The 13,926-nt window shown below is 37.2% G+C and overlaps 1 protein-coding gene across 7 annotated transcripts in view; it reads right to left on the reverse strand.

Annotated features, from left to right (window-relative positions):
* Positions 1 to 13,926, reverse strand: part of OPHN1 (oligophrenin 1) — a 726,794-nt gene that overhangs the window by 121,505 nt on the left and 591,363 nt on the right. For 5 of the 7 annotated variants that reach the window (XM_086388458.1, XM_086388460.1, XM_086388456.1 and 2 more), the window contains one exon: positions 7,707 to 8,030. The exons of the other annotated variants lie outside the window; for them this stretch is intronic. In XM_086388458.1, coding sequence (XP_086244584.1) covers positions 7,707 to 8,030 — 324 coding nt within the window. The remainder of the gene's footprint in view (positions 1 to 7,706; positions 8,031 to 13,926) is intronic. 7 annotated transcript variants of the gene reach the window in all.

Below are 13,926 nucleotides of genomic sequence, written 5' to 3' on the forward strand. Positions count from 1 at the left end.
GAGATAGTCATACTGAGTGAAGTAAGTCAGATAGAGAAGGAGAAACATGATATGACATCCATTATATGTGGATTCTAAAAAGAAATGATACAGATGAATTTACTTACAACATAGAAAGAGACTCATAGACTGAGAGAATGAATTTATGGTTGCTTGTGAGGGGTGGGAAGAACTTTGTGATGGACATGTACACTCTGCTATATTTAAAGTGGATAACCAACAAGAACCAACTGTATAGCACATGGAACTCTTATCAATGCTGTGGCAGCCTGGATGGGAGAGGAATTTGGGGGAGAATGGATACATGTATATGTATGGCTGAGTCCCTTTGTTGTTCACTTGAAATGATCATAACGTTGCTAACCATCTATACTTCAATTCAAAATAAAAGTTTAAAAAAATAAATCAAAAAATACGAGTTCACCCATGGCAGATTCATGTCGATGTATGGCAAAACCAATACAATATTGTAAAGTAATTAGCCTCCAATTAAAATATATAAGTTTATATTAAAAAATAGAAAAAAAATTAAAAAAAAATAAAATAAATGAATCAAAAAATAATAAAATGCTCATACTACCAAAAGCAATCTACTGGTTTAGGGCAATGCTTATCAAAATCCCAATGACAGCTTTAATAGAAATAGAACAAACAATTCTAAAATATATGGAACCATAAAAGAAGCCAAAAAGTCAAAGCAATTTTGAGAAAAAAAAGAACAAAGCCGTAGGTATTATAATCCCTGATTTTAATCTATATTATAAAATTCTTGTAATCAAACAGCATGGTGTTGATAGAAAAACAGACACATATATCAATAAAACACAATTCAGAACGGTGAAATAAACCCACAAATATACGGAAAATTAATTTATGACAAAGGATTAAAGATCTTAGAATGGACAAAGATATTTTCTTCAATAAATGGTACTAGGAAAACTGCACAGCCACAAAAAAAGAAAGAAACAAACTAGACCACTATCTCACAACATACAAAAAAATCATCTCAAAATAAAGACTTGAATGTAATGCCTGAAACCATTGCCCTCCTAGAAGAAAACATATGCACTACACACTTTGACATTGATCTTAGCAATATCTTTTTAAATATTTTCCTCAGGCAAGGGAAGCAAAATAAAAATAAGCAAACAGGATTATATCAAACTAAATAGGACTATATCAAACTTCTGCAGAGCAAAGGAAACCTTCCACAAAAAAGAAAAGACAATCTACTGAGTGAGAGAAAATACTTTTGAATCATATAGCTTATAAGGGGTTAATGTCCAAAACATTTAAAGAACTCATGTATCTCAACAACAAAAAACCCTGAACAACCTACTTTAAAAATGGAGAGAAGTCAGGCAGGTTGATTCCTCCAGTTCCATTCTTCTTTCTCAAGACTGCTTTGGCTATTCGAGGTTTTTTGTATTTCCATACAAATTGTGAAATTAATTGTTCTAGCTCTGTGAAAAATACCGTTGGTAGCTTGATAGGGATTGCATTGAATCTATTGATTGCTTTGGGTAGTATACTCATTTTCACTATATTGATTCTTCCAATCCACGAACATGGTATATTTCTCCATCTATTAGTGTCCTCTTTGATTTCTTTCACCAGTGTTTTATAGTTTTCTATACATAGGTCTTTAGTTTCTTTAGGTAGATATATTCCTAAGTATTTTATTCTTTCCGTTGCAATGGTGAATGGAATTGTTTCCTTAATTTCTCTTTCGGTTTTCTCATTATTAGTGTATAGGAATGCAAGGGATTTCTGTGTGTTGATTTTACATCCTGCAACTTTACTATATTCATTGATTAGCTATAGTAATTTTCTGGTGGAGTTTTTAGGGTTTTCTATGTAGAGGATCATGTCATCTGCAAACAGTGAGAGTTTTACTTCTTTTCCAATTTGGATTCCTTTTATTTCTTTTTCTGCTCTGATTGCTGTGGCCAAAACTTCCAAAACTATGTTGAATAGCAGTGGTGAAAGTGGGCACCCTTGTCTTGTTCCTGACTTTAGGGGAAATGCTTTCAATTTTTCACCATTGAGGACAATGTTTGCTGTAGGTTTTTCATATATAGCTTTTATTATGTTGAGGTATGTTCCTTCTATTCCTGCTTTCTGGAGAGTTTTTATCATAAATGGATGTTGAATTTTGTCAAAGGCTTTCTCTGCATCTATTGAGACAATCATATGGCTTTTATTTTTCAATTTGTTAATGTTACATTGATTGATTTGTGGATATTGAAGAATCCTTGCATTCCTGGGATAAAGCCCACTTGGCCACGGTGTATGATCTTTTTCATGTGTTGTTGGATTCTGATTGCTAGAATTTTGTTAAGGATTTTTGCATCTATGTTTATCAGTGATATTGGCCTGTAGTTTTCTTTTTTAGTGGCATCTGTGTCAGGTTTTGGTATTAGAGTGATGGTGGCCTCATGGAATGAGATTGGAAGTTTACCTTCCTCTGCAATTTTCTGGAAGAGTTTGAGTAGGATAGGTGTTAGCTCTTCTCTAAATTTTTGGTAGAATTCAGCTGTGAATCTATCTGGACGTGGGCTTTTGTTTGCTGGAAGTTTTCTGATTACAGTTTCAATTTCCGTGCTTGTGATGCGTCTGTTAAGATTTTCTATTTCTTTCTGGTTCAGTTTTGGAAAGTTGTACTTTTCTAAGAATTTGTCCATTTCTTCCACGTTGTCCATTTTATTGACATATAATTGCTGAAAGTACTACAAAGCCACAGTCATCAAGACAGTATGGTACTGGCACAAATAGAGATCAATGGAACAAAATAGAAAGCCCAGAGATAAATCCATGCACATATGGACACCTTATCTTTGACAAAGGAGGCAAGAATATATAATGGAGAAAAGACAATCTCTTTAACAAGTGGTGCTGGGAAAACTGGTCAACCACTTGTAAAAGAATGACTTGAGCACTTTCTAACACCATATACAAAAATAAACTCAAAATGGATTAAAGATCTAAACATAAGACCAGAAACTATAAAACTCCTAGAGGCGAACATACGCAAAGCACTCTCCGACATAAATCACAGCAGGATCCTTTATGAACCACCTCCCAGAATACTGGAAATAAAAGCAAAAATAAGCAAATGGGACCTAATTAAAATTAAAAGCTTTTGCACAACAAAGGAAACTACAAGCAAGGTGAAAAGACAGCCTTCAGAATGGGAAAAAATAATAGCAAATGAAGCAACTGACAAACAACTAATCTCAAAAATATAATGAGGTGGATGAAACTGGAGCCTATTATACAGAGTGAAGTAAGCCAGAAGGAAAAACATAAATACAGTATACTAATGCATATATATGGAATTTAGAAAGATGGTAACAATAACCCGGTGTACGAGACAGCAAAAGAGACACTGATGTATAGAACAGTCTTATGGACTCTGTGGGAGAGGGAGAGGGTGGGAAGATTTGGGAGAATGGCAATGAAACATGTAAAATATCATGTAGGAAACGAGTTGCCAGTCCAGGTTCGATGCACGATGCTGGATGCTTGGGGCTGGTGCACTGGGACGGCCCAGAGGGATGGTATGGGGAGGGAGGAGGGAGGAGGGTTCGGGATGGGGAACACATGTATACCTGTGGCGGATTCATTTTGATATTTGGCAAAACTAATACAATTATGTAAAGGTTAAAAATAAAATAAAATTAGAAAAAAAATAATAAAAGAAAAGAAAAAAGAAAGAAAGAAAAAAAAAAAAAAAACAAGCAACACCCACAGCTCAATTCCAGAAAAATAAATGACCCAATCAAAAAATGGGCCAAAGAACTAAATAGATATTTCTGCAAAGAAGACATATAGATGGCTAACAAACACATGAAAAGATGCTCAACATCACTCATTATCAGAGAAATGCAAATCAAAACCACAATGAGGTACCATTTCACACCAGTCAGAATGGCTGTGATCCAGAAGTCTACAAGCAATAAATGCTGGAGAGGCTGTGGAGAAAAGGGAACCCTCTTACACTGTTGGTGGGAATGCAAACTGGTACAGCCACTATGGAGAACAGTGTGGAGATTCCTTAAAAAACTGGAAATAGAACTGCCTTATGACCCAGCAATCCCACTGCTGGGCATACACACTGAGGAAACCAAATTTGAAATAGACACGTGTACCCCAATGTTCATCACAGCACTGTTTATAATAGCCAGGACATGGAAGCAACCTAGATGTCCATCAGCAGATGAATGGATAAGAAAGCTGTGGTACATATACACAATGGAATATTACTCAACCATTAAAAAGAATACATTTGAATCAGTTCTAGTGAGGTGGATGAAACTGGAGCCTATTATACAGAGTGAAGTAAGCCGGAAAGAAAAACACCAATACAGTATACTAACACACATATATGGAATTTAGAAAGATGGTAATGATAACCCTGTATGCGAGACAGCAAAAGAGACACAGATGTATAGAACAGTCTTTTGGACTCCATGGGAGAGAGAGAGGGTGGGATGATTTGGGAGAATGGCATTGAAACATGTATAATATCACATAAGAAACGAATCGCCAGTCCAGGTTCGATGCAGGATGCAGGATGCTTGGGTCTGGTGCACTGGGATGACCCAGAGGGATGATATGGGGAGGGAGGTGGGAGGGGGGTCAGGATAGGGAACACGTGTACACCCATGGTGTATTGATGTTGATGTATGGCAAAACCAATACAATATTGTAAAGTAATTAGCCTCCAATTAAAATAAATAAATTTAAATTAAAAAATAAATAAAAATGGAGAGAAGAGCTATATGGACATTTTCCCAAAAAAGACATAATGATAGCCAACAGGAATATTAAAATGTGTCCAAGATCATTAATTATTCAGTTCAGTTCAGTCACTCAGTCGTGTCCGACTCTTTGCGACCCCATGAATTGCAGCACGCCAGGCCTCCCTGTCCATCACCAACTCCCGAAGTTCACTCAAACTCACATCCATCGAGTCAGTGATGCCATCCAGCCATCTCATCCTCTGTCGTCCCCTTTTCCTCCTGCCCCCAAGCCCTCCCGGCATCAGTTTTTTCCCATGAGTCAACTCTTCGCATGAGGTGGCCAAAGTACTGGAGCTTCAGCTTTAGCATCATTCCCTCCAAAGAACAACCAGGGCTGATCTCCTGCAGAATGGACTGGTTGGATCTCCTTGCAGTCCAAGGGACTATCAAGAGTGCTCTCCAAGACCACAGTCCAAAAGCATCAATTCTTCAGTGCTCAGCTTTCTTCACAGTCCAACTCTCAAATCCATACATGACCACTGGAAAAACCATAGCCTTGACTAGACGGACCTTTGTTGGCAAAGTAATGTCTCTGCTTTTCAATATGCTATCTAGGTTGGTCATAACTTTTCTTCCAAGGAGTAAGTGTCTTTTAATTTCATGGCTGCAGCACCATCTGCAGTGATTTTGGAGCCCCCAAAAATAAAGTCTGACACTGTTTCTGCTGTTTCCCCATCTATTTCCCATGAAGTGATGGGAACAGATGCCATAATCTTCATTTTCTGAATGTTGAGCTTTAAGCCAACTTTTTCACTCCTCTTTCACTTTCATCAAGAGGCTTTTTAGTTTTTCTTCACTTAGGACAATGCAAATCAAAACCCCAGTGAGATATCACATCACGCCCATCAGAATGGCTATGTCCTAAAAGACAATAACAAATTTTGGAAAGGAATGTGGAGAAAAGTGAACCCTCTTATACTGTTGGTGGCAATGTAACTTGGTATAGCCACTATAGAACACAGTATGGAGATTCCTCAAAACTTAAGAATAGAACTACCATATGATACAGCTATTCCACTTCTGGATATTATACAAATAACATGAAAATACTACTTCAAAAAATATATGCAACTCTATGTTCATCACACCATTATTTATAATAGCTAAGATATGGGGGAAAACCTAAGTCCCCAACAATGGATGAATAAGTAAAGATATGATATATCCAAAGGAATACTACTGTGTCAAAAAAAGATGAAATACTGTCATTCACAACAACATGGGTGAACCTTAAGCATATTATGCTAAGTGAAAGAAGAGAAAAACAAATACTGTATGATTTTGTTTATGTGGAAAAAAGACAAAAATTAATCAATGAAAAAAAAAAACAAAATAAATGAACAAACCAAACTAAAACAAAACAAACATGCAAATAGAAAGAACAGAGCAATGGTTACCAGAGGGGAAGGAGGGGGTGAAATGAGTAAAGGGAATAAACTGTATGGTGATGGACAGAAACTAAATTCTTGGTGGCGAGCATGCCATAATGCATACGGAAGTAGAAATAAATAAATGACAGCAAAAATTATATTAATAAATAATATCAATTCAAAAAGATACATGCACACCACTGTTCACAGCAGCATTATTTATATTGCCAAGACATATGGAAGCAACCTAAATGTCCATCGAGAGATGAATGGATAAAGAATATGTGTGTGTGTGTGTGTGTGTTTCTGTGTGTGCATGCTCAGTTACTCAGTTGTGTCTCTTTGCGACCCCATGGACTATAGCTTGCAAGGCTCTTCTGTTTGTGGAATTTTTCAGATAAGAATATTGAAGTGGGTTGCTATTACCTGTTCCCGGGGATCTTCCCAACCCAGGGATCAAACTTGAGTCTCGTGTGTCTCCTGCATTGGCAGGCAGATTCTTTACTACTAGGGCCACCTGGGAATCCTCTCTCACTCTGTGTGTGTGTGTGTATATATATATGTATGCATACATTGTATGGAATACTAGTCAAACATAAAAATAGAATGAACTAAATGTCATTTGAAGAAACATGGATAGAACTAGAGATTATCATACTAAGTAAAGTAAGTCAGAAAGAGAAAGACAAATATGGTATCACTAGTATTCATGGAATCTAAAATATGACACAAATGAACTTATTTCATGAAACCTTAAAAGAGTCATAGACATAGACAACAGCCTTGTGGCTGCCAAGGGGGGAGTCATATGGAGGATGGATGGATGGGGAATCTGGGATTAGCAGATACAAACTATTATATATAGAATGGATGAACAAGGTCAAACTATATAGCACAAGGAACTATATTCAATATCCTGTAATAACCTATAATGGAAAAATAATATCATTATTATTAATTTATTCTACAAACAATGAGTACCTACTATGTGACAGTCAGGCATTGTGCTAAGTACTTGGGACATAGAAGTAAATAAAACAGCCAAAAATCCCTCCCTCATAAAGCATACATTCTAGTGATTATTGTGAATGGTTTCTATATTCTTGGGCTTCCCTGGTAGCTCAGCTGGTAACGAATCCACCTGCAGTGCAGGAGACCCTGGTTTGATTCCTGGGTCAGGAAGATCCCCTAGAGAAGGAATAGGCTACCTACTCCAGTATTCTTAGGCTTCCCAAATGATTTAGCTGGTAAAGAATCTGCCTGCAATGTGGGAGACCTGGATTCAATCGCTGAGTTGGGAAGATTCCCTGGAGGAGGGCATGGCAACCCACTCCAGTATTCTTGCTTGGAGAATCCCCATGGATAGAGAAGCCTGGCAGGCTATAGTCCATAGGGTCGCAAAGAGGATTTCAACATTAGTAGTAATAAACCCGAACAGATTTCTACTTAAATACCTACAACCTCATAGGTGTTTCAAGGTGCAAAGTAGTTGAGGTCATTTCTCTTCCTCATGGAATTCCCAAGCACTTACCCTCCTTGTGGTGAGCCAGGGGCCGAGGTGCTGATCTCTTTATGTGGAAAGAGGGGGCCTTAGTGGTCCCAGGGCCTGGCACAGGTCCATTGCTGGCCTTTGGTATGGCCTTGGTCCCTCCATCCTGCAGCCTAGACACCAACTTCCCCACGTCCACCTCGAGGCAGGTCTCCAACTTGACATCTGAAACAAGCCTGCTTGGGGACTTCCTCCCAGGATCTGCTTCCACACTTTTTTGCATAGGCATTTTGGGGTATTGTGGTGGCTTGGGGGGTTCTATGCTGCTGCTGATAGTACCATTGGGTGTTCTATGTTGAATTTCATCTAGGAAAAGTTGGTGTAGAGGAAAGATTAATGACAACCTTTATCACCTTTTCATTTTTAGACATGTAGACATAAGATTGCAAAATTATATACATATTCAAAGGAGCTTTTGTTATGGAACAAATCAATGATATCCCACAAAAATCAGTCTCTAGCTACCTCACTTCATGTGGAGACACAGGTCTCATAACACAAGGAATTCAATTCAAGATCTGATTATTTTCATGACCACAATTCAGCAAAACCACAATATGCCAAGATTATATTACTTTCAAATACAGACATCAGTTAATAATCAACTATTTCTATTTATCTCAAAAGTTATTTATAGGGAACACATGTATACCTGTGGCGGATTCATTTTGATATTTGGCAAAACTAATACAATTTGTAAAGTTTAAAAATAAAATAAAGGGAAAAAAAGTTATTTATAAATATCTCTAATACTTCAGTGTAATGTGCTAAACTGAATTTAACTTCTTTTTCCATCCTCAATAGCCACTTTATGGCCTTCCCCTAGCTATTGTGGTTTACAATTTCCTATGACAATAGCATATGCTTTTCAGTTGTCTTATGTCTTAATTAAAGCTTTGAGACTCTAATGAGAGCCAAGGATATTCTCCCTAAAAAATTAACCTACACAAATACATGTAAAATTTTGAAAACCAATTTTAAGAGATTCATAGAGCCCCCTGAATCTGTTAATGAACCCCTAATTGAGAACTCCTGCCATATGGAAATTGTCACCTTCCTTGTTAATAGAAAGCCTGGATCAGAGTGTACTGGTTAAGAACAGAGGTTCTGGTTAGCTAAATGAGACCTGAGAGTTATGTCAAGCAATTAAAACAAATGGGTCCTATTTGGATCCTGATTAATTTTTTTTAAATGTAAGAAGGAAAATTAGGACACTGACCAGATAGTTACTGCTTTTAAGGAATTACTATTTTGTTTAGTTTCTTTTCTTTTATGTATGATAATGGTATTTCTGCTGCTGCTGCTGCTGCTAAGTTGCTTCAGTTGTGTCCAACTCTGTGCGACCCCATGGATGGCAGCCCACCAGGCTCCCCCATTCCTGGGATTATCCAGGCAAGAACACTGGAGTGAGTTGCCATTTCCTTCTCCAGTGCATGAAAGTGAAAAGTGAAAGTGAAGTCGCTCAGTAGTGTCCAACTCTTAGCGACCCCACGGACTGCAGCCTACCAGGCTCCTCCGTCCATAGGATTTCCCAGGCAAGAGTCCTGGAGTGGGTTGCCATTTCAATGGTATTGAGATTTTGGTTAAAAAAGAGTCTTCATCTTTTACAGGTACATACTGAAGCATTTATGGATGAAATGACATGATGTCTGTTTTAGGGAAATAGGTAAGCGTATAGATGAAACAAGATTGGGCATGTAGTTGTAAATGTTGAAGCTGGGCAATATGGACATGTGGAATATGTTATGCTGTATGTTATACTGTATATTTTTATCAAATATACAATTTCCTTTTACATTTGAAACTCTCCACAATAAAATTTTAAAAGAACTGCAGGTTCTGGAGCCAGTTGTGCTACATACCAACTGTGAGATCTTGGGCAAGTTCATAATCTCTCTATATCTTAAATTTTTTCCTCAGTAAAAGAAATAATAATAGTACCTACCTCATGAGGTTGTGGTGATGATTACATGAGGTATTATACTTATTTCAGTGCCTGGTACATAATAAACACTCAATAATTGCTAGTTATTATTTATACTATTATGTTCTCAGTAGGCAGTGGGGCAAGAGTTTCCATGGGGAAAGAAAGAGTAAGTCTTGTTTCAAAGAATTTTTCCCCAGGAGTTTTCTTTTTCTTGGGAGCTTTTTATTGATGACTGCACTGCTGCTACCACCATAAGGGTTAGAGCCAAGGAGTTCCTCTATAGCTCCCCTACTTTGGTCCCAGGGTAGATACATAGCCCTGCTTTTATTAACTCTAGTACAACTGCTATCAGACTAGTCAAACAAAAAAATCAAAGACTCATTAATAATAATACTACTGACATAGCTCAAAAGTGCAATGTAATTAGATCACATGCTTCCAGAAGATGCCTTGTGGCAGAGGCCATCTAACCTCCAGCACTTAGGATTAACCTCAAACACACATACCTTCTAGAAAGTATGAAGTAAATTCTTGTGTCACACATGAAGTGATATAAACTCATTCTCCCACATGCTTTGAGTCTAACATCTCAGTTACATGTTTCTGTCTGAATGCTTTCTTTTGGTGAAGAAACTCTAGGAAATTCCCGTCCCTGTTCTCATTTAGGGAAAACAACAGCGATTGGTCATGCTCTATGGTATCATCACCATCTCAATACAGTAAAAGAAGGTCCAGTCTCATAAAGATGATCCACAAACACAGTCTCAGGCCACTACCTTCCACATTGGAAAGGATCTTTTCCTGGCTTGGAAATAAGACATATAATGATAGCAGCAATAGGGATTTGGAACTAGGCTATTCTGCCACGAAAACCATTTCAAGGCTCTGGGATATGCTGAATAATAATGATAAAATGGTAATAATTATAATAATGACAATGATAATAATAATGAAAACAGATACCTTTATTTAAACACTTTCTTTGTGTCAGGGCCTGTTCTAAGTGCTTTACATGGATTATCTCTCATAATCTTCAAAACTACTCTGTAAACTGTTATTAGTCCCATTTTATAGATAAGAAATCGAAGGCCCTAAAAGTCTCAGTGTCACAAAACTAATATGGTAGAGCCAGTTTTCATAGCTTGAAGTCTGTTTTCAGAGTACATACTCTTTCTGAAGACAGCGTTCATTGCTCCTGTTCAGCATCATCCCCTTTCTCTAACCAGCCATCTATTTCCATGGGAAAACACAAAAGCCAGCTTCAGAAACTGCAGAGAACTAGGAGTGAATAGGTATCAGAAAAGGAGGCCTCATAAATAGGCAAGTGGCCAACTAGAGGCCTCTCTTCTAAGTGTAGGCAAGTGATGGGGAATAGCTTTAAGAGGTTGCACACTATTCCAGCAGGAGAAATAGATCAATGATTATAATACAGGTAGAATCATGCAAATAAGCACTACGAGAATGACAGTGCTAATTCTTTCTGGTGGTGTTGAAGAAAATTTTGTGAAAGAGGTAATACTGTGAAAGAGGCAATATTGAAGGATTGCAATAGATGGAAAAAGAGGGAAAGGGAATTTCAAAGAGAGAGCAACTTGAAAGAATGAAAGTTCAAGGTTTGTTTAAGAAAATGTAAAAGAAAATATTTAGTGTGGTTTGAGCATAGGAACCAATTTTAGATAAAAAGTGTGAGTAGTTGGAGAAGAGTTATTAAGGTAGGGTGGGGCTATATCATGAATGCCATGTTCAGGAATATGAGTTTTATCATTGGGCTGCAGAGGACCATGACTTTTTTTCCCAGAAAAGTGGCACTATCACATGTGTTTTTTGAATATGCCCTTAGGTTCATGACGAAGAGTAGACTGAACCAGAGAGACTGGAGGAGACTGGAGGTAGGGAGACCAAATGGGGGCTGCTGGATCTAAACTGGAGCAGCAGCAGCAGCAAAGAGAGACAGATTCAAGGGCTATTAAGGGAGTGGAACGCACAGGGCTTAGATATGGAGGTGGGAGGGAGTCCATGATGATAGTGAAAGGACTCATTATAATACTATATATGAGGGGAATAACAAGTTTAGAGGTAAGATAATGAAATGCTACTGGGAAACAGTGGTGAGTAGAGGGATTTGTTCTTTCTCAGAACAATGTTCAAAGAGGTTATAGGGAGTACAATATTACAGTAGATAAATGAGCTCTGGAATAAGACGAATGCAAGTTGTTTTTCTGTAATTCATTAGCTGTGTGAATTAGGCAAACTACACACCCTCTCTAAGCCTCTAACGCTTGTTCTATGAGAAGTGATGAGGATTAAATGAATATGAATTCACACCCATTTAGGATGGCTAGAATTAAAAGATAACAAGATATGGAAACAACCTAAGTATCCATCAGTGGATGAACTTTGGTTGGTTGTTTCAGACTTAAAAAAGAAAGATCTAAAAAAAAAAAAAAGAAAAAGAAAAATCTCCTGCCATTCATTTGCTATAATACGAATGAATCTAGAAGATATTATGTCATCTGCAAATAGTGAGAGTTTTACTTCTTCTTTTCCAATTTGGATTCCTTTTATTTCTTTTTCTGCTCTGATTGCTGTGGCCAAAACTTCCAAAACTATGTTGAATAGTAATGGTGAAAGTGGGCACCCTTGTCTTGTTCCTGACTTTAGAGGAAATGCTTTCAATTTTTCACCATTGAGGATAATGTTTGCAGTGGGTTTGTCATGTATAGCTTTTATTATGTTGAGGTATGTTCCTTCTATTCCTGCTTTCTGGAGAGTTTTTATCATAAATGGATGTTGAATTTTGTCAAAGGCTTTCTCTGCATCTATTGAGATAATCATATGGTTTTTATTTTTCAATTTGTTAATGTGGTGTATTACATTGATTGATTTGCGGATATTGAAGAATCCTTGCATCCCTGTGATAAAGCCCACTTGATCATGGTGTATGATCTTTTTAATGTGTTGTTGGATTCTGATTGCTAGAATTTTGTTAAGGATTTTTGCATCTATGTTCATCAGTGATATTGGCCTGTAGTTTTCTTTTTTTGTGGGATCTTTGTCAGGTTTTGGTATTAGGGTGATGGTGGCCTCATAGAATGAGTTTGGAAGTTTACCTTCCTCTGCAATTTTCTGGAAGAGTTTGAGCAGGATAGGTGTTAGCTCTTCTCTAAATTTTTGGTAGAATTCAGCTGTGAAGCCGTCTGGACCGGGGCTTTTGTTTGCTGGAAGATTTTTGATTACAGTTTCAATTTCCATGCTTGTGATGGGTCTGTTAAAAACTCTCACTATTTGCAGATGACATGATCCTCTACATAGAAAACCCTAAAGAGTCCACCAGAAAATTACTAGAAATAATCAATGACTACAGTAAAGTTGCAGGATATAAAATCAACACACAGAAATCCCTGGCATTCCTATACACTAATAATGAGAAAACAGAAAGAGAAATTAAGGAAACAATTCCATTCACCATTGCAACGGAAAGAATAAAATACTTAGGAATATATCTACCTAAAGAAACTAAAGACCTATATATAGAAAACTATAAAACACTGGTGAAAGAAATCAAAGAGGACACTAATAGATGGAGAAATATACCATGTTCATGGATTGGAAGAATCAATATAGTGAAAATGAGTATACTACCCAAAGCAATTTATAGATTCAACGCAATCCCTATCAAGCTACCAACAGTATTCTTCACAGAGCTAGAACAAATAATTTCACAATTTGTATGGAAATACAAAAAACCTCGAATAGCCAAAGCGATCTTGAGAAAGAAGAATGGAACTGGAGGAATCAACCTACCTGACTTCAGGCTCTACTACAAAGCCACAGTTATCAAGACAGTATGGTACTGGCACAAAGACAGAATTATTGATCAATGGAATAAAATAGAAAGCCCAGAGATAAATCCACGCACATATGGACACCTTATCTTCGACAAAGGAGGCAAGAATATACAATGGATTAAAGACAATCTCTTTAACAAGTGGTGCTGGGAAATCTGGTCAACCACTTGTAAAAGAATGAAACTGGACCACTTTCTAACACCATACACAAAAATAAACTCAAAATGGATTAAAGATCTAAACATAAGACCAGAAACTATAAAACTCCTAGAGGAGAACATAGGCAAAACACTCTCCGACATACATCACAGCAGGATCCTCTATGACCCACCTCCCAGAATATTGGAAATAAAAGCAAAAATAAACAAATGGGACCTAATTAACCTTAAAAGCTTCTGCACATCAAAGGAAACTATTAGCAAGGTGA

The sequence above is a fragment of the Bos grunniens genome, chromosome X (assembly GCF_055505025.1).
Source record: "Bos grunniens cultivar Pamir isolate PY7600 chromosome X, Bosgru_T2T1.0, whole genome shotgun sequence".
Taxonomy (NCBI): domain Eukaryota; kingdom Metazoa; phylum Chordata; class Mammalia; order Artiodactyla; family Bovidae; genus Bos; species Bos grunniens.